General features: G+C 36.1%; 1 protein-coding gene across 1 annotated transcript in view; it reads left to right on the forward strand.

The window, feature by feature from the left end:
* LOC138833026 (centromere protein K-like) overlaps positions 1–20,145 on the forward strand; it is a 23,395-nt gene extending 3,250 nt beyond the window's left edge. The window contains exons 2-10 of the mRNA XM_070031385.1: positions 1,683–1,834; positions 4,628–4,684; positions 6,435–6,507; positions 10,051–10,097; positions 11,649–11,731; positions 11,831–11,929; positions 12,637–12,769; positions 15,396–15,446; positions 19,018–20,145. Coding sequence (XP_069887486.1) covers positions 1,718–1,834; positions 4,628–4,684; positions 6,435–6,507; positions 10,051–10,097; positions 11,649–11,731; positions 11,831–11,929; positions 12,637–12,769; positions 15,396–15,446; positions 19,018–19,176 — 819 coding nt within the window. The 5' untranslated portion in view covers positions 1,683–1,717 and the 3' untranslated portion in view covers positions 19,177–20,145. The remainder of the gene's footprint in view (positions 1–1,682; positions 1,835–4,627; positions 4,685–6,434; positions 6,508–10,050; positions 10,098–11,648; positions 11,732–11,830; positions 11,930–12,636; positions 12,770–15,395; positions 15,447–19,017) is intronic.
* Positions 20,146–26,721: the final 6,576 nt, after the last annotated feature.

Consider the following 26,721-nt stretch of genomic DNA (forward strand, 5'->3'; position numbering starts at 1 on the left):
ATAAAAAGTTTAAATCATTCCATCATAACAAGTGGCTGGGTGAGGTGATACATGCTTGTTACTCTAGCTATAGGGGAAGCACAATGGCTGCTGGGTGCCTTGGTGAGTGCCTGCCATCCCCATCCACATGGGGAAGCACAAGTAGAAAGACTGGAGCCCAAGACAGCCTGATAAAAAGTTAGCCCTTACCTTAAAAGTTATTAACACAAAAAGGAACTAGAAGCGTGGCTTACGTGGTAGAATATGGTTAAGACTTGAGTTCAATCTCCAATACTGTTGCTTATTCTGTGAGTAGTTGGGTCTCCTTCCATATGCTTGACTATATTGTTCTTATCAAATTTTATATTGTTGTAGTCTGAATAAATACTAAAACTTGTTAATTTGCATTTTTGTAAAATACAGGTGCTTAGTTATTTTTTGTGTATTTAAAAGTAAATTTTTCTTTGAATTCTCCATTTATGGCCATTACCCATTTTTTTTTTTTTTTTTTTGGTCTGGTCGAGGGGCCTGAACTCTGGGTCTGGGCGCTGTCCCTCAGCTCTTCAGCTCAAGGCTAGCACTCTACCACTTGAGCCACACTGCCATTTCCGGCTTTTTTCTTTTTGCTTATGTGGTGCTGAGGAATCAAACCCAGGGCCTCATGCATGCAAGGCAAGTGCTCTACCACCGAGCCACCTTCCCAGCCCGAACCCACTTTTGTTGGGTTGTTTTTGTTGATTATTGTAAAGTAAAATTCAGACACAAAAAATTGCTTGTATTATAAAAGTCTGGTTGAAGGATTATTATAGCCTTTCCTCCTAAAGTAATTGATGGTTCCTTTGATGGGAATCACTTTCTTAGGTTTTTTTGTTTTTTTTTAAATTTTAAATGGTGGTTGGTTGGTCTTACAGGCATTCATTATACATTAAGGAAATTGGTCTTGGTTGCTGTATTTATTTCTATGAGTTTTTTTTTTTAGCTTTCACATATAGGTGATAATGTGTTATTTGTTTTTACATATTGCTGCAAATAACAGCATTTCATTCTTATGTTGAAACATTCCGTTTATTCATCTGTTTATAAGCATTATCCATATCTAGACTACTGTATTTAGAGCTGCAGTAAACATGAGAGAGTACAGTTATCTACTCAACATACCAATGTTCTGTCCTTTGGATATATACCTCATTTTGGAGTTGTAAGATCAGACATTAGTTCTTTTCTGTTGTCTGGATAAATGTACATAATGTCTATACTCACTTATTAAAATCCAGGAATACTATATTAATATTTTCCTTTAGAATGAAGGATTTTTGTCTATGTTGATCTTTGCTGTATTTTACCTAGATGAGAATCTGACAGGTAATGTGTTCAATAAATAATTCTCTTTTTTTGTGACCACCTTTTTTTATTCTTGAAAGATCTTTCTCCTTAGTCTTAAAAAAATTTTTTTTTAACAATGTAGAATTTGGAGCTTGGAGGTGACACTATAAGTTATAAACAGTGAAATGCTTAGGAATCTCCACGACCTTTACTATTGTTAATTTGTATTTATAATTCATTTCTTTGCATAGTGACTACAATCCTGCTATTAATGCACATGATACTCAGCAAACAAATACCTTGTATACTGTATCAGAAACATCCTCATCCATATGTATCATATCAATAAATAAATCTTAAATGAATACTTTTTATTTTAGTTTTTCCTTTAAGGCTAAGAAAAATCACCAAGGATATGTCTGTGGTTGAGCAAGATCTAGATCCAGATAGTACTACAGGTACAGAATTTGTTATAGATTCTGAAGAAGAACTTATTAAAGAATGTGAAGAACTCTGGAAAGATATGGAAAATGTAAGTATCAAAAGATAAAATTGATTTGTCAGGTATTACAATATTTACATGAATTACAATAGCAATTATGGTTAGGAAGGAAATAATTTTGCTGGTTCTCCAAAGCTGTTATCATATGTGATAATTGTATACCTTTTTGGACCTATAAAAACTTACTGAAAAAGCATATACAAAATCAGCTATTGAAAAAGGAAAAATTGTGGTAGTTTCTGCTCTTGAGATTATTACCTTGTATAGGTAAGATAATTATATTGTATATAATAAAATATTAGAAGTGTTATTCTGGGCATCAGTGGCTCATGCCTTTAACCCTCGCTACTCAAAGAGGTTAAGGTCTGAGGATTATGGCTCAAAGCTGGCCTGGGCAAGAAAGTTTGTGAAACTTATCTCCAGTTAAATCACAGAACAAGCCAGAAGCTGGTTCTGTGGCTTAAGTGGTAGAGTGATAGCCTTGAGCAAAAGAGCTCAGGGACAATGACCAGGCCCAGAATTCAAGCCTCAGGACTTTGGGCAAGTCAAAAAAAAGTGTTGGAATAGAAATGCAATTTGAAGAATTTAAAACTCTTAAGTAGAGTTTTAATGGAAATGTAATTAGGAGAAAGTCTTGTTAAATGAAACTGAAAAAGGAGGAGGAACACAAAGGATTTTGTTGAATGTATACTATGAGAAGCCACTGAAAGATTATGAACACAGAATTGGCATGACAATCAAAAAATTATTCTGAAAGCTTTGAAGAAAATAATGCAGAAGAGTGAGGTCACAGGTAGAAGTTTAGGAAGCTTGAATAGTAGTCCTGTTAAGTAATTTAGGTGCCCAGTGCAGTGGCTATAAGCTTAAGTTTATAATCCTATGTACTTAAGAAGCATAGAACTGGGAATTGTGATTCCAGGCCAACCCAAGCAAAACAAATTCTCCGTCTCAATTAGCCTGGGTGCAGTGTCACACAATTGGTCATCTCCAATAACAAGGAAGCACAAGTACAAGGATCACAAATCAGGTGATATTGGCATAAAGTGTGACTCTACCTAAAAAAATGAGTGCAGAAAGGGGCTGGAGACATAGTACATGTAGTAGAGTGCCTGCCTAGCAAATGTGAGTACCACTCTCCCCTTCAAAAAATAACAGAAATAATGAAGGCGTAAATCACTGTCAACCTGCACAGGAGACTGAGGTCTGAGAATAAAGGTTCTAAGTCAACTCAACTCTGGCAGGAATGCCCTAAGACTCTTAACTCCAATTAGCTATCAAAAAGCTGGAAGTAGAGGCATGGCAGAGCATCAGTCATGAGTGGAAAAGGCCAAGCCCTGAAATCAGTCTAGTACCAGCGCTCCCCCACCCCCCCAAAAAAAGAAAAAAGATAGGAAAGTGATAGAACCAGAAGTACATAGAAGTTAGTGAATGAGAATGTAGAAGAATTAAATTGCCAAGGATATTATTTTAGGTCCATAGATTGGACCAATGTGTGGTTGGGAATTAGTTTCTAAAATAGAAAATACAGAAGTGTGGAAGCAACATATCCTTATGAGTAGAAACATGAATTTATAAGTTTGAAATGTAGATGTAATTCTGTTATAATGAGATAGAACGAGTTTTTGTGTACAATATTTCTGTAAAACTTTGTTAAACTTAAAATAGCAGTGTATAATACAGACCACAGGTAGTTTTTACATCCTCCAGTAAAGATTTAGAGCAGAGCATTATTAAGCAGTCTTTTTTAAAGAAAAATTTTAGCTGAAATCTTGGTACTCTGTATCATTATATTAACTAGATAATTTGTCTAATCCTTTTTTGGTATTTTTTTCCAATATAGAAATTTGGATTTAAAAGTAATATTTTAAAGAAAAGCAGGACACTGTAGCTCACTCTCCTATAAGCGTAGCTACTTGGGAGGTATAGAAATCAGATGATCATGGTTCCAGACTAGCCAGGCAAAATCATTCATGAGGTTCCTTTCAACAATCGAAAGCTAGGCTAGCAAATACCTTTCATCTCTATTATATCAAGAGTAATTAGCAGGATTAATAGAAGAATTGTGGTCTTGGGCAATCCAGGTAAGGCTGTGCCCTAAAAATAACCAAAACCAAAAAGACTGGGGGGGTGATTCAAGCAGTAAAGCACCTGCTTAGCAAGTGCAACAATCCGTAGAACTACAACTACCAATAACAAAAAAGTTTTTACAAATATTACAACTAGAAACAAGATTAAGATTACTCATTTTTTACCTCTAAGATATTAAGGGTTTTGGTTGTTTTTAATAGCACAGAAACAAAATCTCTTCAAGGCTTTTTTTCCTTATGATTTTAGTTTCTCACATACTTCGTTATTTTTCTACAATACTTTCCCTCTTATTTCCTCCATATTTTTTGTTATGTAGCTTATGAATCAAATTAGCTCTTCTTCTTTTATTACAGTATTGCTCCTTTTTTCTTTTTGTTTGTATTCACTTTGGCAAACTCTTTTTTGTTGTTGTTGTTGGTGGTGGTCATGGGGCTTGAACTCTGGGCCTGGGTGCTGTTCTTCAGCTCAAGGCGAGTGCTCTACTGCTTGAGTCACAGTGGCACTTCCAGTTTTCTAGTGGAGATAAGAGTCTCACGGACTTTCCAGCCTGGGCTGGCTTTGAACTGTGGTCCTCAGATCTCAGCCTCCTGAGTAAATAGGATTTCAGCATGAGCCGTTGGACCTGGCTCAACAGATTCTTAAATCAGGTATTTGTATGTTGTGGAGGAATATTAAATTAAAGTGGAATAGTGTAGGTTATAGTGTTTAACTATTTTTTTTTTCTTTTAAATTAAGTGTCAGAATAAATGGTCGCTGATTGGAACTGAGACACTCACTAATTCAAATGCACAGGTATGAACCTTTTTTTCTCTTGCTGAAAAATAGGTACGTGTAATTCATTCTTTTTGGAAAAGGATATCTATTTACATATGTTCCAAGTATAATAGTTAATACTTGTGCTATCAGTTTAAAAAAATCCTACTCTTTTTAATAAAAGAGTTGGAAAACCTAAAGTATTTTGGACTGGGCCTGGGCACTGTCCCTAAGCTCCTTTTGCTCAAACTAGCACTTGTACCACTTGAGCTATAGCACTACTTCTAAAGTATTTTGGAACAAGTTATAATTTTAAAAAAAGGCAAATTTAAAATTACCTTTACTAGTCATATATATATTTAACAATTGAGTGATTTTTTTGTGGTTTCTTACTAGGATAAGCTGTAAAAAATTAGAGCATTAAAAGTAAATTAGAGCAGGTATAATCTTTTTTATTTTAATTGTGAAAATACCATTCAGAGGGGTTACAATTACATGGGCAAGATAACGAGTACATTTCTTATCAAGCATTGTTGCCTCCTCCTTTGTTTCCCCTTCCCATCCCTTTCCATACCCCCCTCCCCCATGCAATCCCCCCCCCCAAAGTTGTAAAGTTCGTTTTTCGACATAATGACTTGTATATCTCATTGTTGCAATGGGTCCACCTGTATCCCTATTTAACCCATTTGTTTTTTCCCTTCCCCTCCACAAATTATACCAACATCAAATACAGTGAAAGCAGGGATTATACCGTGGGGGAGGGACATACAAAGCAACAAAGAAATCATCTTATAAATATGTTAGAAACAATTGCATGAAAGAAAAAAAAACATTTGAATACTTATCTTGGGGTTCATTTCCCTAACTTCAACTTATGTGACCTTTTCTGGTTGACTCAGACATACACCGGTTATTGCAAGTAAGGGAAACCATGGAACCTATGTTTCTTTGGGCCTGGCTTACTTCACTTAATATAAGTTTTTCCAAGTCTTTCCATTTCCTAACAAATGGGGCAATGTCATTCTTTCTGATGGAGACATAGAATTCCATTGTGTATATATACCACATTTTCTTGATCCATTCATCTACTGAGGGGCATCTGGGTTGGTTCCATATCTTAGCTATGGTAAATAATGCTGCAATAAATATAGTTGTGCTGGTAGCTTTAGTGTGGTCTTGTTGTGATCCATTTGGGTAAATGCCCAAAAGTGGGATTGCTGGGTCAGGGGAGCTCTATGTGGAATCTTTTGAGGAACCTCTATATGAGCAGGTATAATCTTAATTTGTGTTAGATCTAATAAGATATTTTTACAATCTGTTTAGAACTTTAACTGATTTTTATTCTAGGTAAGATATCCATTATAGTAAGAGAACTATGAGATTGGCTTATGGATAGATAAGTGAATACAATTAAGAGTTAAAAAGAGTTTAAAATACTTGGGAGGATGATTATGGTCAAAGTCCCAATGAAGCAAATATGCAAGACTGTATAATTAAGAAAAGGAGAGCTGATGACCTAGATAGTAGGCGGCTCTGAGTTCATGCCCTGGTACTACAAAAAAAGAATAAAAAAAATGTAAAACATGAGAAGTCTGTTAGTTGAGATCTTTGAGAAATAATTAAAATAATTAGATAGCAGTAGTTACACAACTATATCCATGTGGAAGAAAATATAATTACACCTCTACTTTTCATTATATACAGTATAAATTCCTGATGAATTACCAAATATAATTAGAAGAACACATTTCTACAAAAAATATCTAATTTTCATTCTCTTTTTTTGTAGCTATCATTACTGATGATGCAAGTGAAATGCTTGACTGCTGAATTCAAGCAATGGCAGAATGAAACACCTGAACGTAAGTTTTTTTTTTAAGTTTGTATTTTGGCACACATATTAATGGCAAATGAATTTAGTGATTTCAAGAGTTTACATGATCCATTTGGTCTGCTTGAGCTATGTTCCAGATGTACTAGGAATACACTTCATTAAAAATAATTGCACATTGTTTTGTGATTATTCTACAAAAGCATATCAGTCTGACTTCAATAATAATAATTTTGATCCCTCTGTCACTTTTTGTTTTAAAGAAAAAAGAAAAGTGCCTCTTCATTTTTTTTTTTTTTTGTCAGTCATGGGGCTTGAACTCTGGGCCTGAGCACTGTCCCTCAGCTCTTCAGCTCAAGGCAAGCGCTCTACCACTTGAGCTACAGCGCCACTTCTTCCATTTCATTCTTTTTTTTTTTTTTGGGTCCGGTCGTGGGGCCTGAACTCTGGGCCTGGGTGTTGTCCCTCAGCTCTTCAGCTCAAGGCTAGCGCTCAACCACTTGAACCACAGCTCCACTCTCGGCTTTTTTCTTATGTGGTGCTGAGGAATTGAACCCAGGGCCTCATGCATGTAAGGCAAGCACTCTACCACTGAGCCACCTGCCCAGCCCCCCATTTCATTCTTAATCGTCTTTGTAGGCTTATCATTCACTACTTCAGTTTTTGACATTCCCTAAAGAGCAGTCCTAGGAAATCTCATTTTCCCAGTTTAACTAAATTTTTGTTTTAATTGCTATTTTTCTGTGAATTCTAATATCATTTCATATCTTCATTAATATCTATTAGTCTTTCATTAGCATTTCTATTTGTTTTTGCTTTTGTAGTTGTGGAGATTGATCCTAACATCTGTGAATGGATATAACACTATCATGTGAACTACTCTCCTAACCTTGTTTGCTTTATTGTCAACATTGGGACTTGAACTCAGGGGCCAGATTCTGTGTCTTAGCTTTCTCACTTAAGGCTGGCATTTTACTATTTAAGCCACACCTGGTGGTTAATTGGAGTTAAGAGTCACAGGCTTTCCTGCTCAGGCGGGCTCTGAATCTCAAATCTTGGATCTCAGTTTCCTGGGTAATTAGGATTATAGGTGTGAGCCAGAGATGCCTATACTCTTAAATTTATAGTTAGGACTATAGGTGTGAGCCATATGCGCCCAGACTTAGTTTATATTTATTTTTATTCTTTATTTTTATCCTTTTCCCAGTTCAGATGCAGTGTTCCAACGACACCCTTTTTCCTATGGGGATATAACGTCCTGAAGGTTCCATGATCTCCCTGTAGTGTTATAGGCTGGTGTTCATTTCTTAATACATAGTCCTTTAAGGTACAGTTATACAGATATTAACAGTAACCATACCTGGCATTGCTTACAAGCAGTTTTATTCAGGCCTATGACACATATTTTTTTTTAAAAATTCTATTTTTTCTTTTTTTTATTTTTGGATGCCAGTTCTGTGACTTGAAACCTGTATTCTGTCCTTGAGCATTTTTTTTGTTTTTGTTTTTTTGTTTTTTGAGGAGGGGGATGGTGGGTGAGGGGTTGGTCATAGGGATTGAACTCTGGGCCTGAGTGCTGTCCCTGAGAACTTCAGCTCAAGGGGAACACTTTACCACTTGAGCCACAGCGCCCCTTCAGTTGTCTGGTGATTAATTGGAGATAATAGTCTCACGGACGGAAGTGGCGCTGTAGCTCAAGTGGTAGAGCACTCGCCTTGAGCTGAAGAGCTGAGGGACAGCGCCCAGGCCCAGAGTTCAAGCCCCACGACCGACAAAAAAAAAAAAAAAAAAAAAAAAAAGGATGGTCCTCTACTTTCTGTTGCAACAATGAGAAGTACAAAATGTCATGTCAAAACCAGCTTTACAAAGTCGGTGGGGGGGGGGGAGGGGGGTATAATTGGGTGGGGGGAGGGGGAGGCTGGGAAGGGAGGTGAAGGGTAAACAAAGGAGGAGGCTGCAATGCTTGGTAAGAAATGTATGCATTATCCTGCCCATGTAATTGTAGCCCCTCTGTACAGTATGTTCTCAAATAAAATAAAATAATATTAAAAAAAAAAATAGTCTCACGGACACTCCTTCCCTGGCTGGCTTTGAACCAAGATCCACAGATCTCAGCCTCTTGAGTAGCTAGGATTGCAGGCGTGAGCCACCAGTGCCTGGCTGATGGCTGATACCTTTTTTTTTTTGCTAGTCCTGGGCTTGAACTTAGGGCTTATGCACTGTCTCTGAGCTTTTTTTGCTCAAGACTAGTGCTCTCCCACTTGAGCCACATGCCACGTCTCACCTTTTCTATTTATGTGGTACTGAGGAATTGAACCCAGGGCTTCATGTATGCTAGACATACAATCTACCACTAAGCCACATTCCCAGCCCTGTCCCTGAACTTTTGTGTTAAAGGATAGCACTCTACCACTTGAGCTACTGTTCCTCTTTGGCTTTTTGTTGGTTAGTTGGAGGTAAGACTGTCTTGGGTTTATATACCCTGGCCAGCTTTGAGTTGTGATCCTCAAATCTCAGTCTCCTGAGTAGCTAGGATTACAGGCATGAGCCATTAGTGCCTAGTTCTCCTTAAAAGTTTTCAGTAGTCTATCATTTGAAGTTATTTTAAATAGACATTGATTAGGAAAGGTAAGCTTTCTTCTTGTGAGGACTGAACAATTTTCTCATTATAAATTAAATGCTAGATAAATTAAATGCTAGGTTTTTTTCTCTGGTAAAAATTGTAGAAAATTATATATAATTTTTTGTTATGTGTTTAAGTTATTGCCCTATCTATTTTTGGAATATATTTAGGTAATAGACTCTATCTGTAGAATGTACCTATTAGAGGTATATGTAGTAGCATGTTCTACAATTCAAAATACATAATTCTGCAAAATTCCACTTTTCGAAATATGTTCCATGGAAATAAAAATGCCTGTACATAAAGACATAAAGGATACTTAATATATTCTATTTGTTATAACTAAAAGCTAAGTACCAAGTTAGTGCTCAGTTTTAGGTGAATCACTCGGCACATTTTCAATATGGAATATTAAACAGTTATTAAAATGATAAATTAGATGTTACCAGATGTCTAAGAAGTATTTCTATGCAAATGCTGCTTGAGTGAAAATAAGATAAGGATAGTAAATATGATAAGATTCTAGTCTTATAAAGCCAATAATGATATAAAGCTTTTATGTTTATATTTGTTTATATGTATGGATATGTATACAGTATGTATGGATATGTATACAGAGTTTCAATCATATGACTATAGAGAAAAATTTGAGGAGCACAAGATCATTGATTGCTTTTGAGAACTTAGAAAAACTGATACTGAAAACAAAATTCATAACTATGATTAAGTTTACCCCAAGTTACATTTACTTTGTTAGGTATGCAAAGATGTTACAAATAATTCCTTAAAACTATATATACATATATATATACATATATATATATATATACATACACATATCATAAAATGTATGTGTGAGTATTTAAATGAAGTGTGAGTAAGCTTAGAAAACCACAAAATCAAATGATAGCGAATTAACTATATCTATAATTTTGTGTTTTGTTTTTGTAGTAATTCCTCTGACTGATGATGTTCTAACTACATTAGGGAAGGAAGAGGTAAATAATGCAAAAATTTGTAGTAACTTCAAATTACTTATAACTAGAACTGTTTTAGAATCAGTTTATAATGTGTTAGGATGAAACTACCCTTACATGTGAAGATTTAAAGTATAAATATTAAAATAATTTTAAATATGAAATTGAATATTTTAGAGACTTAAGTTTCATATCAGAACTATTGTTGATATTTCTAGTTAATATGTAACATTAATTGCTTTTCTATTTTTTTAGCTGATTAAACATTATTCCTAAAAACAAAAGGACTAAACACAGCTAAATGACTGAACACATCTTCTGCTGTGGAGTAAATATTTGTGTTGCTCTGCCTCCTCCTAGAACAATAATTTCTGTGTTGAAATATCCCTAATATAAGCATTTCAGGAGTTTAGATTTCTCAGTGATTCTGTCCTCCTCCTAAATGGGACAAATGCCTTCCAAGTGTCTATGAACATCAAAAGGTTTTTCTTAACATCATATGAGGACACAGCAGGAAGACACTGTGTATAAGGAAGTAATTTTGCCAGTTAGGAAATATGCTGGCACCTGAATCTTAAATTTTCCAGCATAATGAACTTTGAGAAATTTCTACTTTTTCTAAGCTGCCCAATCTATGGTTCTTTGTGATAGTAGTCCAGGACTACCGGCACAAAGTTGGTACTGACCTGTAGAAGTGATCCCATGATAAATACAGAAAAAAATGTGGCAGTGGAATTTAGTAATTGGTAGAGAGACTCACTGAACTTGAGACACATTTTATTTATGGGCTGAGTGCTGGGTGCTGGTGCCTCATGCCTGTAATCTTAGCATCTCAGGAGGCTGAGATCTGAGGATTGCAGTTTGAAGCCATCCTGAGCAGGAAAGTGTGTGAGACGCTTACCTCTAGTTAACCACCAGAAAACCAGAAGTGGTGCTATGATTCAAAGTGATAGATCCCTAACCTTGAGCAAAACAGCTCAGGGATACAGTCCAGGTCTTGAGTTCAATAAGCCCCACAACCTCCAGGTGCCGGTGGCTCATGCCTGTAATCCTAGCTACTTAGGAGGCTGAGATCTAAGGATCATGGTTCAAAGCCAGCCCAGGCAGGAAGTTTGTGAGATTTATCTCCGATAAACCACTCCGAAAACCAGAAGTGGCGCTGTGGCTCTAGAGGTAGAGTGCTAGCCTTGAGCTGAAGAGCTCAGGGACAACACGTAGGCCCAGAGTTCAAGCCCCACGACCAACAACAACAACTTAAAAGCCCCACAACCAACCAAAAAAAAAAAAAAATTACAAAAGGGTATAGATGAATAGCTAAATGGAAGTGATACATAGGAAGGCACGTATAAAGAGGCATAGAATTTCAAATTTACACTTAACACTTGGCTTCTTTATAGATTTATAATGTCACAAAAATGTAGCACTTACTATTAAACCTTTCAAAGGGTTTCTGCTGAGCATTTTTACTAATGACTTCTGAATTGAGGTATCCTAAACTAATCTATAAATTCAGAAACAAAACTTTTTATAGGATTAAAAACTGAGAGATTAACATCAATTATTTTGTTCCAGTTACAAAAATTGAAACATGATCTTGAAATTATACTACCCACTATTCAGTCAAAGAATAAAAAGTTAAAGGAAGACTTTGCAAGGTATATTTGTGTTAAAATTATGACTAACCATTAATTCATATGTTTAATTGTTATTTATAGTTTCATTTGGCTATTTGCTTTGTTTTACTTTGTTTAAAGAGAGCAGCAGTGGTTGGATGAACAGCAACAAATAATGGACACACTTACTACAATCCAAAGTGAACTGGAAAGTCAGATTGAGGCGCATTCTAAATCAAGGTAATTTGTGTTACATGAATTACAGGAAAAGAAGACATGAGCCTTGTCTAACTTTGTGTGTATGTGTATGTACTGGGGTTTGAACTCAGGGCCTGGGTGGTGCTGTTCCAAAGCTTTTTTTCCAAGGTTAGTGCTCTGCCGTTTGAGCCCAGTTACAATTAGGCTTTGTGTGTGTGTGTGTGTGTGTGTCTGTTGTGCGCCTTGAACTTTGGGCCTTGGGTGCTGTCCCTGAGCTCTTCAGCTCAAGGTAAGCACTCTACCACTTAAGAGTCTCATGAATCTTCCTGCCTGGGCTGGCTTTGAACCGTGATCCTCAGACCTCAGCCTCTTGAGTAGTTAGGATTACAGACCTGAGCTACCAGTGCCCAGCTCCACTTGCTTTTTGATGGTTAAGTCTCATAAGTTGACTTCTTGGGCTGAATTTGAGCCATTATCCTCATATCTCCTCTTAGGTAGCTTGGATTACAGGCATGAGCTACTGGGGTCTGGCTTGCACTAATTTTTAAACACTATTACATAATCTTTTATGAATGATTTAACTGAGAAGTACTATTAGTTTTCTTACATTATGTACAGATTATTACTTTCATAAAGCTATTTAGTTGGAGGAAATGAAGTTTCAACAAAGATTTTTATTAACTTTACAAACCACTGGGAATATGTATATGGTGTTTTTCAGCTAAATATTTTTCTTTTAATATTTTTAGACTTGAAATGACTAATGAGATGAAAGCTAAAATACTCACTATAAAAGAATTTAAGGAGAAACTCTTGATTGCCCTGGGTGAATTTCTTGAATACTATTTTCCTCTGCCTGGTGGAAAAACTAAAAGGAAAAAGGTAGGACATTCATGTAGATTATTGTATTTGATTCTGTTTTTGTTAGGCTCAAAGGGAAAGTCTACATGTTTTGAATATAAATATATGGATACAAGGTAGAAATTTGCCATCATCCCATTATATTTTCTAAAAAATGAGAATCTGCTTGGCTATTAAATAAGATGGTATTGATTAAATGCATGAAGGGAGAAATTTAGGATTAAAAATAATATATTGAATATTATCAAAGGAATTGATAAAGTCCTTATAGTATATTGCTAAATGGAAAACAGATTTTTATTTAAAATTTTATAAATTGAATCTAATTTGTACCCCAAAATGTAGTAATACTTATGTCTTAAATAGCCTTTTTTGTGTATATGGTTTTGATTGTTGCTTTTTACTGTTGCCCAAATTTTTCTTTTTTCTTTTTTGTGAAAATACCGTACAGAGGGGTTACAATTACATGGGCAAGATGTTGCCCAAATTTTTCATAATGATTATATGTATATTTAAAAGTAAGTTAAATGTTGGCAAAAATATGTTTGTTTAAGCAGTTAGCTTAATCTAGATTAAATAGTAATTATGATAAAATGTCTTTTCCACAAGTGCAAATGTTTTATCCAGTGATGGATTATGAATACTTCAACTCTAGTCTAAAGCGATATATGAATAAAAACTTTCAAAATTGAAATTGAAAAAGTTTAAAAATTGCTGAAAATGTCACCAGAACGATCTCTCTAAAGTATAAGTGTATTGTCTTTTTTAGCTAAAAATATTTGGTCTCTGATAGGATGTCTATATGATTCTTAGGCTAATGGATTTATACATTAGGCTTTGTTTAGCTTTACCTCGTCATTCTTTGTCTATATCTTTAGCGAATCCAACCATTCTGCTGCAGATTCAGCAACTATGTAGTGATTTCTCACATTTTTGTGACTTATACTTTGTTTTCTACCTAGAAAACCCTTTGTTTTTTTCTGTTCGCATTTTTTTTAATATAACAGTTGAGTTCTTTTTCAGACAGGGTTTTATTACTTAACCTAGACTGGTCTTAAAGTCAGGCTCTTCCTGCCTCTTCCTGCCTGTCCAGTGCTGTGATTTCAGATGTGCATTTCACACCAGATTTTAAAAATTATTGTTGAAAATTGAGCTAAGCCTATGCTCTACCACTGAGTTATTCCTCCAGGGTGTGTTCAGAGACAGTAAATAAATGTGAGAATACTAAGGAAAGGAAAAAAGAAGTTCTAATTTTCTTAATAGGTGTTGTTTCCCCTATCATTGAAATTATATTTGGCATCATATTTGTTAGGGACTTTTGTCATCTATTTTATCCATTTCTTTCTGAAAATATATGACACTCTTCTAGTGACCAGTTGAGAGTCATGATTTCTTGCCTCTATCCTTTTTTGCATCAGTTAACTCATAAATTTTCTAATTCTACTTTCCCCATTTTTATTTCAATTATATATTTTTTAACCTATGAAACTTCTTTACTCATATAGCCAGAGGTTTCAAGCACCAAAAAGATGCATTGATTACCAGAAATCATCATGGGGTTATTAAGTCATATTTGATATCTTCACTCTTTATATTTTTATTTTGCTGATCCTGGGGCTTGAAGAGCTTCTTTTGCTCAAGGCTAGTGCTCTGTTACTTGACACAGCTCCACTTCTGCTATTTTGGTAATTTATTGGAGATAAAAGTCTTTCTTTCCAGACTGGCTTTGAACTGTGGTGCTCGGTCAGATCTCAGCCTCCTAAGTAGGATTATGGGTGTGAGTAACTGGCACCTAGCTCTTCACTCTCTTTAGAATGATGTAGAATAACTCTTGTCACGTTTTATAAAATGGTAAGATACTTGCTTAAGTTAAATCAGTGGTAAGCACTTTTCTAGCATCCTCTATGCCTGTTTTTGTTTTCCACCACTATAAACAAACAAAAACCCAAAAAACCAGAAAAGGGTTTGAGGTGCTAAAGAGAATAGTATTATTACTTGAATTCAGGACTTTGACACTAGCCCTGGAAACACAGTAAACCCTGGCTTAACAATTAAAATGGTAAATTGTTATCTGCTTGTACCATCCTGTTTTGTTGTGTCATGTAGGCTAGGTTGATCTGAAATTATTGAGTATGTAGTGCTGATGGCTTTGAACTCTTGATGCTCCTACTATAGCTTCCTATGGTTTTCTGAGTACAATACTATGCCCAGTCAAGTTTTTATTTTCTTTGAATTTTTAAAAATGTTTAGAATTTGTTTTTAATCTCAAGATTAGCAAGACATTGCTCTTAAGACAGAATATGCTGTGCAGAAGTCTTAAGGCCAGCCAGCTTGTGATTGTGCATTTTCACAATGTTGTTTGTTCGGGGATTTAAAAATTACATTTTTATGTACTTATATATAATATGTGTAATATAAGTTTATGGATAGCTTGAGTTATGTTTTATATGTCATAGAAACTTTAAATTTCTTTTTATGAATCCTACTTAAGTACAACAGGTTATGTTCAAGATCCTTTTAAAAATCACCTAATTATGAGCTTTGTAAAAGTTACCTTATACTACTATACCTAAGAAATGTTAATTTAAAAAGTCTTGCAATATAATTCAATATTATGCCAATGTCAGATGTTTCATTTTTCTTAAAGACAAATGTTGAACCAACTGCACAGCTGATAACATTGAATGAGATAATTGAGGTAAGTGTTTTGTATAGTTTTAGAATTAGTCCTTTCTGAATAGTTGCACTGAAGCTTAAAAACAAAAATCTTGCTTTAATTCTTTGACATTATTAAATATATTTATAATTAATTCTACTATACAATTGGTATTAGTGTTTTCCTATATTAGGAAGGATATTCTTATTTTTAAAAGAAATTGTCATTGAAGTCCAGCTCTTACCTATATTCCCAACATGTGATATTATTTAATACTTGCATATTAAAATCCTGTGTTGTTATAATGACAGACCTTATCAACAACTTTATACTCTAAAATATTTGAGTGAATGTTCCACAGTTGTAGAAAGTAATCAAATTTTTCTTTAAATACACTCTTTTATCATTATGCACAGAAAGATTAATTCCAGCTTTTTCTGTTTGAAGTTCATTTTGTGTTATAAATTTTGTCTTATAAGTTTTTTTCTGTTAAAAATGTATTTGAACTTGTCATTATTAAACTCATATTAAGTACTTAATATATTTAAAAATATTTAAATGAGACAACTGTGATCTTACTTCCCAGGAAGTTCAGACCTGAAGGAGTGAGGTTTGGAGCTAGCCTAGTCCGAAAATAGTCTGTGAGATTCCATCTTTAACTAACCAGCAAAAAAAGTTGAGTTTAAGGCATGGATCAAGTGATAGAACAATTATTGGTATCATAAATCCATGGTAAATTGATCATAGAGGAATTTAGGAAGAACAGGGATTGGTAAGTTTAGAAGACTTTTCAAGGGCTGAAACATGTGTCTTTAGTAGAGGTTTTGCCTAGCAAGTGTGTTCAAAATCCAGTACCTGAAAAAATAACTTTCTTTCATTATATTAGGTGAAAAAAAATTCTTTGCTTTTATCCCAGTAAGTAGTGCCTCAGTGTATCTTTTTTAAATAAGTTTTTTATTGTGAAAATACTGTACGGAGGGGTTACCATTACATGAGCAAGGTATGTACATTCCTTATCAAGCAATGTTGCCGCCTCCTTTGTTTTTCCCCTACCATCCCTTCCCTCCCATCTCCACAACTCAGTGTATCTTTCTTAATGAGTTATATTGCTTTGAAAGGAAATATATAAACATTTATTGGATATATAATTAGAATCTGTTAGCATAATACTAGCCTTTTCTGTTTATACTGAAATTCTGTGTTTACTTTGGAATGTTTTTGCTTTTCTTTTCTTCCTTTTTGTCTGTCCTGGGATTTAAACTCTGGGCCTCAGACTTGCTTGGCAGGTACTCAACCATTGCAATAGCTGTACCTCAAATCTTATTTTTCTTTTGATGCCAGTCCTGGGTCTTGAACTCAGGGCCTAGGCCCTGTGCATGAGCTAGGTTTTTTTTTTTTTTATACCTCCTTCTTTTTTTTTTTTTTTGGTTGGTTGTGGGGCTTGAACTCTGGGCCTGGGTGTTGTCCCTGAGCTCTTCAGCTCAAGGTGCTGTACCACTTGAGCCACAGCACCACTGCTGGTTTTCTGATGGTTAATTGGAGATAAGAGTCTCATGAACTTTCCTTCCTAGGCTAGCTTTGAACAGTGATCCTCAGATCTCAGCCTCCTGAGCAGCTAGGATTACAGGCATGAGCCACCAGCGCCTGCCCCTCCCCCCCTTCTTCCTCTTTTTCCTCCTTGTCTTCTTCTTCCTCCTCTTCTTCCTCCTCCTCTTCCTCTTCCTGTCTGTGTTTATGTGGAGCTGAGAATCGAACCCAGGGCCTCATGCATGCTAGGCAAGCACTCTACCACTGAGCCACCTTCCCAGGCCACTCAGCCCCCCCCCCCCTTCTTCTTAAAGCTAGTCCTCTACCATTTGAATAACAACTCTAGTTCTGGTTTTTTGGTGGTTTGTTGTTGATAAGATCTGATGGACTTTCCTGCCCTGAACTGTGATCCTCAGATATAGGGTCTTGATTCTTCCCCAGCCTCTTTCTGGACTACAGTTCATACAATAGGCTCCTGAAGTGGCTGGAATAACTGGCATATTACACTCATGTAAGTTCCCTGCATTGAGATGGAGTCTTGCATACTTTTCTGCTCAGACAAGCATGGAAAAGCAATCTAGCCAACCTCAGTCACCCAGGTAGTATACTATAATAGGCATATTCCACTGTGCCACCTTTGAGTTGAGAAAAAGGGTTCTGTGAATTTTTACGCCAGGGCTGGCCTCTAATCATAATACTCTAATTCTCAGCCTCTCAAGTAGCTAGGATTATAGGTATGAGCCACTTGTGCCAAGAAGGATGTCATAACCATATTAAATGAAAATTGTCACTTCACATGACAAATACTGAAAAATATTAACTCATGTACATGTGGATAATTTTTCAGTAGCATATGGCTATTGGATACAATTTTTAAAAAAATTATGAAGCTTAATCTGGGGCACTGGTGGCTCAAGCCTGTATTTCTAGCTAGAGGCTGAGATCTGAAGATCATGTTTCAAAGACAGCTCAAGCAAGGTAATCCATGGAACTCTTTATTGCCAATTAATCACCAGAAAGCCAAAAATGGTGCTGTGGGTCAGTGGTAGAGCACTAGCCTTGGGCACAAAAGCTCAGGGATAGCACCCAGGCCCTGAGTTCAATCCCTAAGACTGGCGTACCCACACAAAATAAATAAAAAAGATAATTAGGAGAGGAACTGCAGGACAAGATAAGGATACACTTGACTACTTTGAAGATTTATCTATAGATTAGGGGTTTTGAGGACTGGAACTGGGATTTTATTTTTCTCTTTGTGTCTGTTTCTTTTTACAGCCTTTCTAATTTTACTTCAGGATTTCATTTTTCTGAAATATTAAGACACACTTGCCAACTTTGAACTTCTTCAAGTTATTTTGTCAATTTTTTTGTTTAATTTATTTGAGTGTGTGTGTGTGTGTGTGTGTGTGTGTGTGTGTGTGTGTGTGTGTGTGTGTGTGTGTGTGTGTGTGTGTGTGTGTGTGTGTGTGTGTGTGTGTGTGTGTGTGTGTGTGTGTGTGTGTGTGTGTGTGTGTGTGTGTGTGTGTGTGTGTGTGTGTGTGTGGCTTTTTCAGTTAAGGCTGGTAATCTAACATTAGAACCACACCTTAATTATAGTTTCTCACAGATTTTTCCTGCCTGGCTTTGAACTGCTAGCCTCAGATCTTATCCTCCTGAGTAGCTAAAATTTCAGGCATGAGCCACCAGTGCCCAATTTTAATTTTTAACTCCCCGTGTGTGTGTGTGAGTGTATGTATGTTTTGCTGGGAATCAACCCTCCCCCCTATGTGCTTCATAGGCATGTCATTTCCAACCATGTTATTAATTTTATATTTAATATTCTTATTTTCATCCTAAAAATTGTTAATCCTAAAAGAAATAGAAGAATTGTAAATGCTTTATAACCAGGGCTTAGGAAATGTTTTCAAAAGTTAAGATGCAGATATTTGTTTAAAAACTTTTCATATCCAATCGTATTTGTAGTCTTAAAAAAATCAAACCACTGTAATATTTAAAATTAAACAATTATTCAAAGTAAGAAGTCAGTATTCTTTGGTGGAAAACTTCATTCCCAATTGAAGTATATTTTGAATATTTTTTTTCCTAGATCCTTATAAATAGAATGTTTGATGTTCCACATGATCCCTATGTTCAAATTAATGCTTCCTTTTGGCCACCTTATATTGAGCTGCTGCTGCGCAATGGAATTGCCTTGAGACATCCTGAAGATCCAAACCGAATAAGATTAGAAGCCTTTCATCAGTAAAAGGATGGTCTCTTTTCATACTGTAAGGAATCTTGTTATCCAAGGATAAAGGAAACATAGTACTGTTTGAATAAGTCAATAATAGCTCATACTTAGTAGTTCATATTCCTCTTGCTGTTTTATAAACAAGTTCTTACTGTGTAGCCCAGGCTAGTGTCCATCTCCATATCCTTCAGCATCCATTTCTCCAGTGCTGGTTGTGGTGTGTGCTACCACCGAGCAAGGTGGTTGATCTACTTTAAAACTTAAATAACACAAACTGCCAACTATTCATTTATAAAGTGATATTTTTTTTACTCATTCAGTACTTTTATGTTTTCAACTGCAAGTGAAAAATACTGTAGATTGTTTATCAAGTATGTACTTAATGTTCTTTGAAAAATTGTAAATTTGTGAAATTGCTAATATTTTTCCAGAATTGTTGTATTGGAGACTGTTGGCTCATTCCTACAGGCTGAGATCTGAGGATTCCAGATTGAAGCCAGCTTGAGTAGACAAATTATTGAAATCTTTATCTCCAATTAATTAGCAAAAAGTCAGAACTAAAGGCATGGCTCAAGTAGTGGCGCACCAACTTAATTGAAAAAGCTTAAGGCCCTGAGTCAAGTCCAGAATATTATTGCCCTCCCTCCCCCCAAAAAATGAAAGGTCATTTAATTTGGAGATTTTTTTTTCTTATGGTGCTAGGGAGCAAACCTAGGACCTTGTTAAAGGTAGGCAAGCACTCAACCATATCAGGAGATAGTCTTAAAATTGAAATATCCATCCAATTAGAAAGATAATTTAAAAATATTGAGCAAATGTTTCATATATATTGTTTCTTTTCTATGTTTGTTAAAAATTAGAATATGGAAAACTTAGTGGATAAGCAATCTTATATTCTGTATTAAGTACCACTGACAGTATATGTTAATACCCCTCTTGTTTCTGCTAATTATTACCAAGAAAATTGTGATCAAAACATTTTGCAAGTTTCTATAAATAAATTTGTTTCTAAAAATCTTTGAGTGTTGATGCTCTCTCATATTTTTATAGAGAAGACCATTTTACAGGTAGGTAAAGTAAGTATTGCATTCATTTAGTATTACATAAGAGTGGAATTAGAATTCTAAATAGTATTGTTTGTTTTCTAAGAGAAAACTTGTGTGGGTTTTTGTACTTGAAAATGCTTTCTACTGTGTTTTAACCATCTCTTCTTTTCCATTAATTACATTATTTTTTTAAAAGTAAGCAAGTGCGTAGCCCAGACTGGCCTTAAATTCCCAATCTTCTTTATTTCACCAAGTGCTGGGATTCCAGAAATGTATCACCATGCCTGGCACTTTGTATACTTTGTTCCTTATAATTACTATGGAGAAGAGATGATGGTTCAATGGTTCTTGTGGTTTAGGCCTACTCATAATTCTTTAGAGGAAGTAGTACTATTGTCTGTGAATGTTCTTGTGTTGCAAATTAACAGAAGAGATATCATCAGTGAACAGCTTGGTCATTGATTTGGGACATCTTTATATCACATCCTTATTTAATTTTAACCCAGAGCTTATGTAGCAAGATTATTGTCTACATTTGGTCTCAGTCATAAAGTAAAATTTTAAATATTTAATTATATTAAACTAGATTCAATCTAAAATTCATCTAAAATTGTAGCCTTTTGAGCTTTTTGTAGCTTAGAGTGTTGTAGAAAATACTACAAAGGATGACACTTGCATATTTTTAATATTCAATGATTTAAGAAAAATCATTGAAAACAATATTTGTTATTTCATAGACATATGACACAGATGAAAATGTTTGAATCAGATGGGTTTCAGATTTTGAAGCTTTTTTTTTGTAGTGGTGGGATTTTGCAATAGTTTTGATTTTGAAACATTTGCATAAACTTTTCTGGTTGAATATCTTTTTTGAAAAAGTCTTTCATTTTTGCTGGTGCTTAAGCTTACATTCAAGGCCTCACATTCTCAGTTGGCTTTTTTGTTCACAGCCACACCTCCACTTCTGTCTCTACTTCCATTAATCAGCAAAGCAAAATGCTTTACTATCTCAAACATTTTTTTGGTTGGTTGTAGAGCTTGAACTCTGAGCCTGGGCGCTGTACCTCAGTTCTTCAGCTCAAGGCTAGCAGTGCTCTACCAGTTGAGTCACAGTGCCACTTCCAGTTTTTAGAGTGATTTATTGGAGATAAGAGTCTCATGGAGTTTCCTGCCCGGGCTGGCCTTTAACCGCGATCCTCAGATCTCCAGTCTCCTGAGTAGCTAGGATTACAGACTTGAGCCACCATGCCCAGCCAATTTCTAACTTTTTGAGTTCTAGACCTTTTCCATTCTGGGGTTTTGATTAGGGATGCTTATCCTATAATGTAAAATAGATGAAAGTAGTCCCACATTCTTTGGTTATGTTAGTGTAACTTAAAAACAACTGTCTTTAATCAGCCACAAAAAAATACCTTTAACTTTGTTAATGGTTAATATGTTGGCATAGGTTGGGGATGGGAGAAATTCTCTATTTGGTTGAAAATACACTTCCTGTGGAGTAAGATGCTATTACGTATTTACTGTATTTGATTTTATCACTATATGAATATTTCTAGTACAGCTAAAAAGCAGGAAATTTTATTTTGACACAGTTTCAAAAGTTTCAATCTATTTTTGCTTGGCTTCATCACTTTGGGTCTGAGAGGAAGCCAAATATTAAAAAGTCTGTGAGGGGGCTGGGAAGGTGGCTCAGTGGTAGAGCGTTGCCTTGCATGCCTGAGGCCCTGGGTTCGATTCCTCAGCACCACATACACAGAAAAAGCTGGAAGTGGGTGCTATGGCTCAAGTGGTAGAGTGCTAGCCTTGAGCTGAAGAGCTGAGGGACAGTGCCCAGACCCAGAGTTCAGGCCCCACGGCCGGACCCCCCCCCCCCCAAAAAAAAAAAAAGTCTGTGAGACCTAAAAATATAACTATGTAAGGATATAATAAAATTGACAAACCTTAGCCAAACCTAAAGAAAGTGAGGACCCTCCAATACAATTAGAGGTGAAAAAGAATATCAATATCTGTGAAATTCAGAGGAATCTTAGGGAAAATTTTGAAAAATTATTTTGTTGGTCATGGGGCTTGAGCTCTAGGATTGGGCACTGTCCCTCAGCTCTTTAGCTCAAGGCTAGTGCTCTACCACTTGAGCCACAGAGCCACTTGTGGCCTTTTCTGTTTATGTGGTGTAAGTGATCGAACCCAGGGCCTCATGCATGTGAGAAGTACTTTACCACTGAGCCACCTTCCCAGCCCTGAAAAATTATTTTAATAGATTAGAAAATCTAGAAGACCACTGATTCATTTCTAGAAGGAGTAATAGAATCTTCTAACCAAGAAAAGCCCAAACCAGATAAATTGATTCCTGTAAAGGACGAAATGAGTACCCATTATTTTTTGTTTTGTCAGCCATGAGGCTTGAACTCAGGACCTGGATGTTGTCCCTGAGCTTTTCTGCTGTACCACTTTGAGCCATAGATCTGGTTGTCTGGTGGATAATTGGACATAAGATTGTGAGACTTGTTGGGCTCTGGTAGCTCACGCCTGTAATCCTAGTTACTCAGGAGGCTGAGATCTGAGGATCGCAGTTAAAAGCCAGCCTGGGCAGGAAACTCAACAGACTTCAATAAACCACTCCAAAAACCAGAAGTGGCACTGTGGCTCAAGTGGGAGAGTGCTTGCCTTCCAGACCCAGAGTTCAAGCCCGATGACTGACCGAAAAAAAAAAAAAAAAGATTGTGAGTCTTTGGATACTGGACTGGCTTTCAACTGTGATCTCGGATGTCACCCTCTGAGTAGCTAGGTTTATAGATATGAGCCACTGGTATCTGGCCTCTCGACCTCTTTAATATTGTTCTTAATATCTTAGCTAGTATAGTACAGCAAGAGAAAAAAAAAGCATACTGAAAATGAAAAGTAAAATTATCCCTATTTGTAAATAGTATGATTTCATATTTAAAAAACCATAGGGATTCTATCAAAATGTCTTTTAGCAAATAAAAGGATACAAAAGACAAAAAAACAGTAGCTTTTCTTACACAAGTAGTGAACAAAGTGAGGAAGAAATTGAGGTTAAAAAAGTAAATGCCTTGAAATTTAACGACGGAAAAAAGACTGAAAAAAACCTGAAATCTTGAGGAAAGAAAAACAAGATGGAAAGACCTCATAGATCAGCTGTGTGTTAGTGCTTTTAAAATGATATACTACTAGACGCAATATGCAGATTCAGTGTGATAAAATTCTAATATATTTTGCACAAGCATAGAAAAATCTTAAGATCCATATGGAAGCACAGAAGACCCCAAACAGTCAAAGCAATCCTAAGCAAATAATCACTTGAAAAAATGCTAGGGGTATCACAGTACCTGTCTTCAAGTTAATACTACACAGTCCTGCTAACAAAAACAGCATGATACTGGCACAAAAACAAATAAACCTATGGACTAGTATAGAACATCCAGAAATAAGCCCATATACCTACAGCCATCTGATATTTGACAAAAGACATCAAAAACACACAATGGGGAAATGAATAGTCCTGTGAACAATCGTGTTGGAGAAAACTGGCTAGCCACATGTGGAACATTGAACCTAGATCCCTCTCTTACCCAGTATAAAAATTCAAAATGGGACAAAATTCTTAAATGTAAGGTTCTGCTTTAAAACTAGTAAAGGTAAACGGGAAGATCTTGGAAGTTTAGGGATATTAGAATATTAGATATATTAGATATTAGAATAAGGCTACAATTGTTTAGAAGAGCAAGAATTGACAAATTGGCTTATATAAAATAAGGGAAACTGTTGGGCACTGGTGGCTCATGCTTGTTAGCCTAGCTGCTCAGGAGGCTGAGATCTGAGGAGCATGGTTCAAAGCCATTATGGGCAGGAAAAGTCCATGAGACTTATCTGCAATTAACCAGAAGCCAGAAGTGGAGCTGTTGCTAGAGAGCTTTGAGCAAAAGAGCTTCAGGGACAAGGCCCAGGCCTTGAGTTCAAGCCCCAGGACCGGCAAAAAAAAAAAAAAAAAAATGTCAAAAAGACAACTAATAAGTGGGCAATTAAATTAGCTATTCATAAAAGATTAATATCCAGAGCCGGGTGCTGGTGGCTCACGCCTGTAATCCTAGCTACTCAGGAGGCTGAGATCTGAGGATCGCGGTTCAAAGCCAGCCCGGGCAGGAGACCGTGAGACTCCTATCTCCAATAAACCACCAGAAAACCGGAAGTGGCGCTGTAGCTCAAGTGGTAGAGTGCTCGCCTTGAGCTGAAGAGCTGAGGGACAGCACTCAGGCCCAGAGTTCAAGCCCCACGACCGACAAAAAAAAAAAAAAAAAGATTAATATCCAATATATACGAAGACTTAATTGTTCAACATCTTTAGTCATACTAGAATTGCAAATAAAATGATAGTATCCATTTCACTTACCAGAATGACAGTCATCAATAAAACTGTTAGCCAAAGGTGTAGGGAAGATGGTATTCTTATAAAAGTGCCTGTTGAGGACTGGGAAGGTGGTTAAGTGGTAGAGTGCTTGCCTTGTACTCATGTGGCCCTGGGTTGATTCCTCAGTACTACGTAAGCAGAAAAAGCCAGAAATGGTGCTGTGGCTCAAGTGGTAAAAGTGCTGTCCCTGAGCTGAAGAGCTGAGGGACAACACCCAGGCCCAGAGTTCAGACTCCCAGCCAGAAAAAGAAAAAAATATTAAGATGTAAATCCAACCATTATGGAAATCAGTATAAGAGGTTCCTCAAGAAAGTAAAACAAAAATAGTTATCACAGGATCCTATTACATCATTTACTTGAATGTTGACCAGCATACAATATATGTATGTGTGAACCTATTTTTATAGCAGCACTATTTACAGAAACTTAGGTGTCTATTAACTGATGAACATATTGAAAATGTGTTTATATATATACAATTATTCAGCTATAAAAAGAAATGAAATAAATTTGAATGAACATGTACAGAAGTTCACGTTTTTCATCATGTTGAATCTAGACCTTAAAAAATGGCATAAGTGTAAATAAGGGACTATTTGGAATAGGACTCAAGAGAAAGTGAAAAGGCAAAGGGTTATGTGTGTGAGTGAATATAATTGAAGTATTTCATGTCCATGTAATTAAACCTGTTCAAAAGTAGGAGGGACAAGAAAAAGTAACAGATGATCTATATAATCAGATTAACATAGAAAATTCATACGATTGCGCCAATATATGTAGAATAGCCATTTGTTAAAATCCAATTCACAGTATCTGAAATCCAATACTAATCCCGCTTAATCCCACTATCTAGAGATGTGAAGTGTGTGTGTGTGTGTGTGTGTGTGTGTGTGTGTGTGTGTGTGTGTGTGTGTGTGTGTGTGTGTGTGTGTGTGTGTGTGTGTGTGTGTGTGTGTGTGTGTGTGTGTGTGTGTGTGTGTGTGTGTGTGTGTGTGTGTGTGTGTGTGTGTGTGTGTGTGTGTGTGTGTGTGTGTGTGTGTGTGTGTGTGTGTGTGTGTGTGTGTGTTGGTTCTGTGGCTTGAACTCAGGGCCTGGCTGCTATTCCTGATTTTTTTTGCTCAAGACTAGTGCTCTTCCACTTTAACCACAGCTCTACTTCTCGTTATTTGGTGGTTAATTGGAATAAGAGTTTCACAGATTTTTTTTTTTCTCACAACTTTCCTGCCCAGGCTGGCATTGAACCATGATCCTCAGATCTCAGCCTCTTGAATAGGTAGGATTACCAGTATGAGCCATGTGCCCAGCTTCTTGAGAATTCTTATTCTCCAGATAACTATGATCTTCAAGATACCATTCTTATATGTATAAACCAAATTCCAATTTCTATCATATTATACCCAAGCAAATACATTTCAATGTTTATATCTGTTCACATAGGTAGATATAATCCATCTGTTGCATAATTTTCCACACAAGGGTATATTAACAATGTATTTCCAAATATTCATTGCTACAAACGATATTGGTGTAATTGTTGATTATTTTTACAGGACATTTCTATTTTTCTTCCTCTCTCCCTCTTCCTTTTTGTTCTTTTTCTTTCTCCTTCCTTCCTTCCTTCCTTCCTTCCTTCCCTCCTTTCTCTTTCTTCCTTTCCTTCCTTCCTTCCTTCTTTCTCTCTCTCTTTCTTTCTTTCTTTCTCTTTCTTTCTTTCTTTCTTTCTTTCTTTCTTTCTTTCTTTCTTTCTTTCTTTCTCTTTCTTTCTCTTTCTTTCTTTCTTTCTTTCTTTCTTTCTTTCTTTCTTTCTTTCTTTCTTTCTGTCTTTCTTTCTTTCTTTCTTTCTTTCTGTCTCTCTTTCTTTCCCTTCCTTTCTGTCCTCCCTCCCTACCTTCCTTCCTTTTCCTTCCTTTCTTCTTTTCTTTCTTTCTTCCTCTCCCTTCCTCCCTTCCTTCCTTCCTTTTCCTTCCTTCCTTCTTTCTTCCTCTTTCTTTCTTTCTTTCTTTCTTTCTTTCTTTCTTTCTTTCTTTCTTCTCTTTCTTCCTTCCTTCCTTCCTTCCTTCCTTCCTTCCTTCCTTCCTTCCTTCCTTC

Source organism: Dipodomys merriami, unplaced genomic scaffold, assembly GCF_024711535.1.
Source record: "Dipodomys merriami isolate MVZ:Mamm:240054 unplaced genomic scaffold, mDipMer1.0.p SCAF_20, whole genome shotgun sequence".
NCBI lineage: Eukaryota > Metazoa > Chordata > Mammalia > Rodentia > Heteromyidae > Dipodomys > Dipodomys merriami.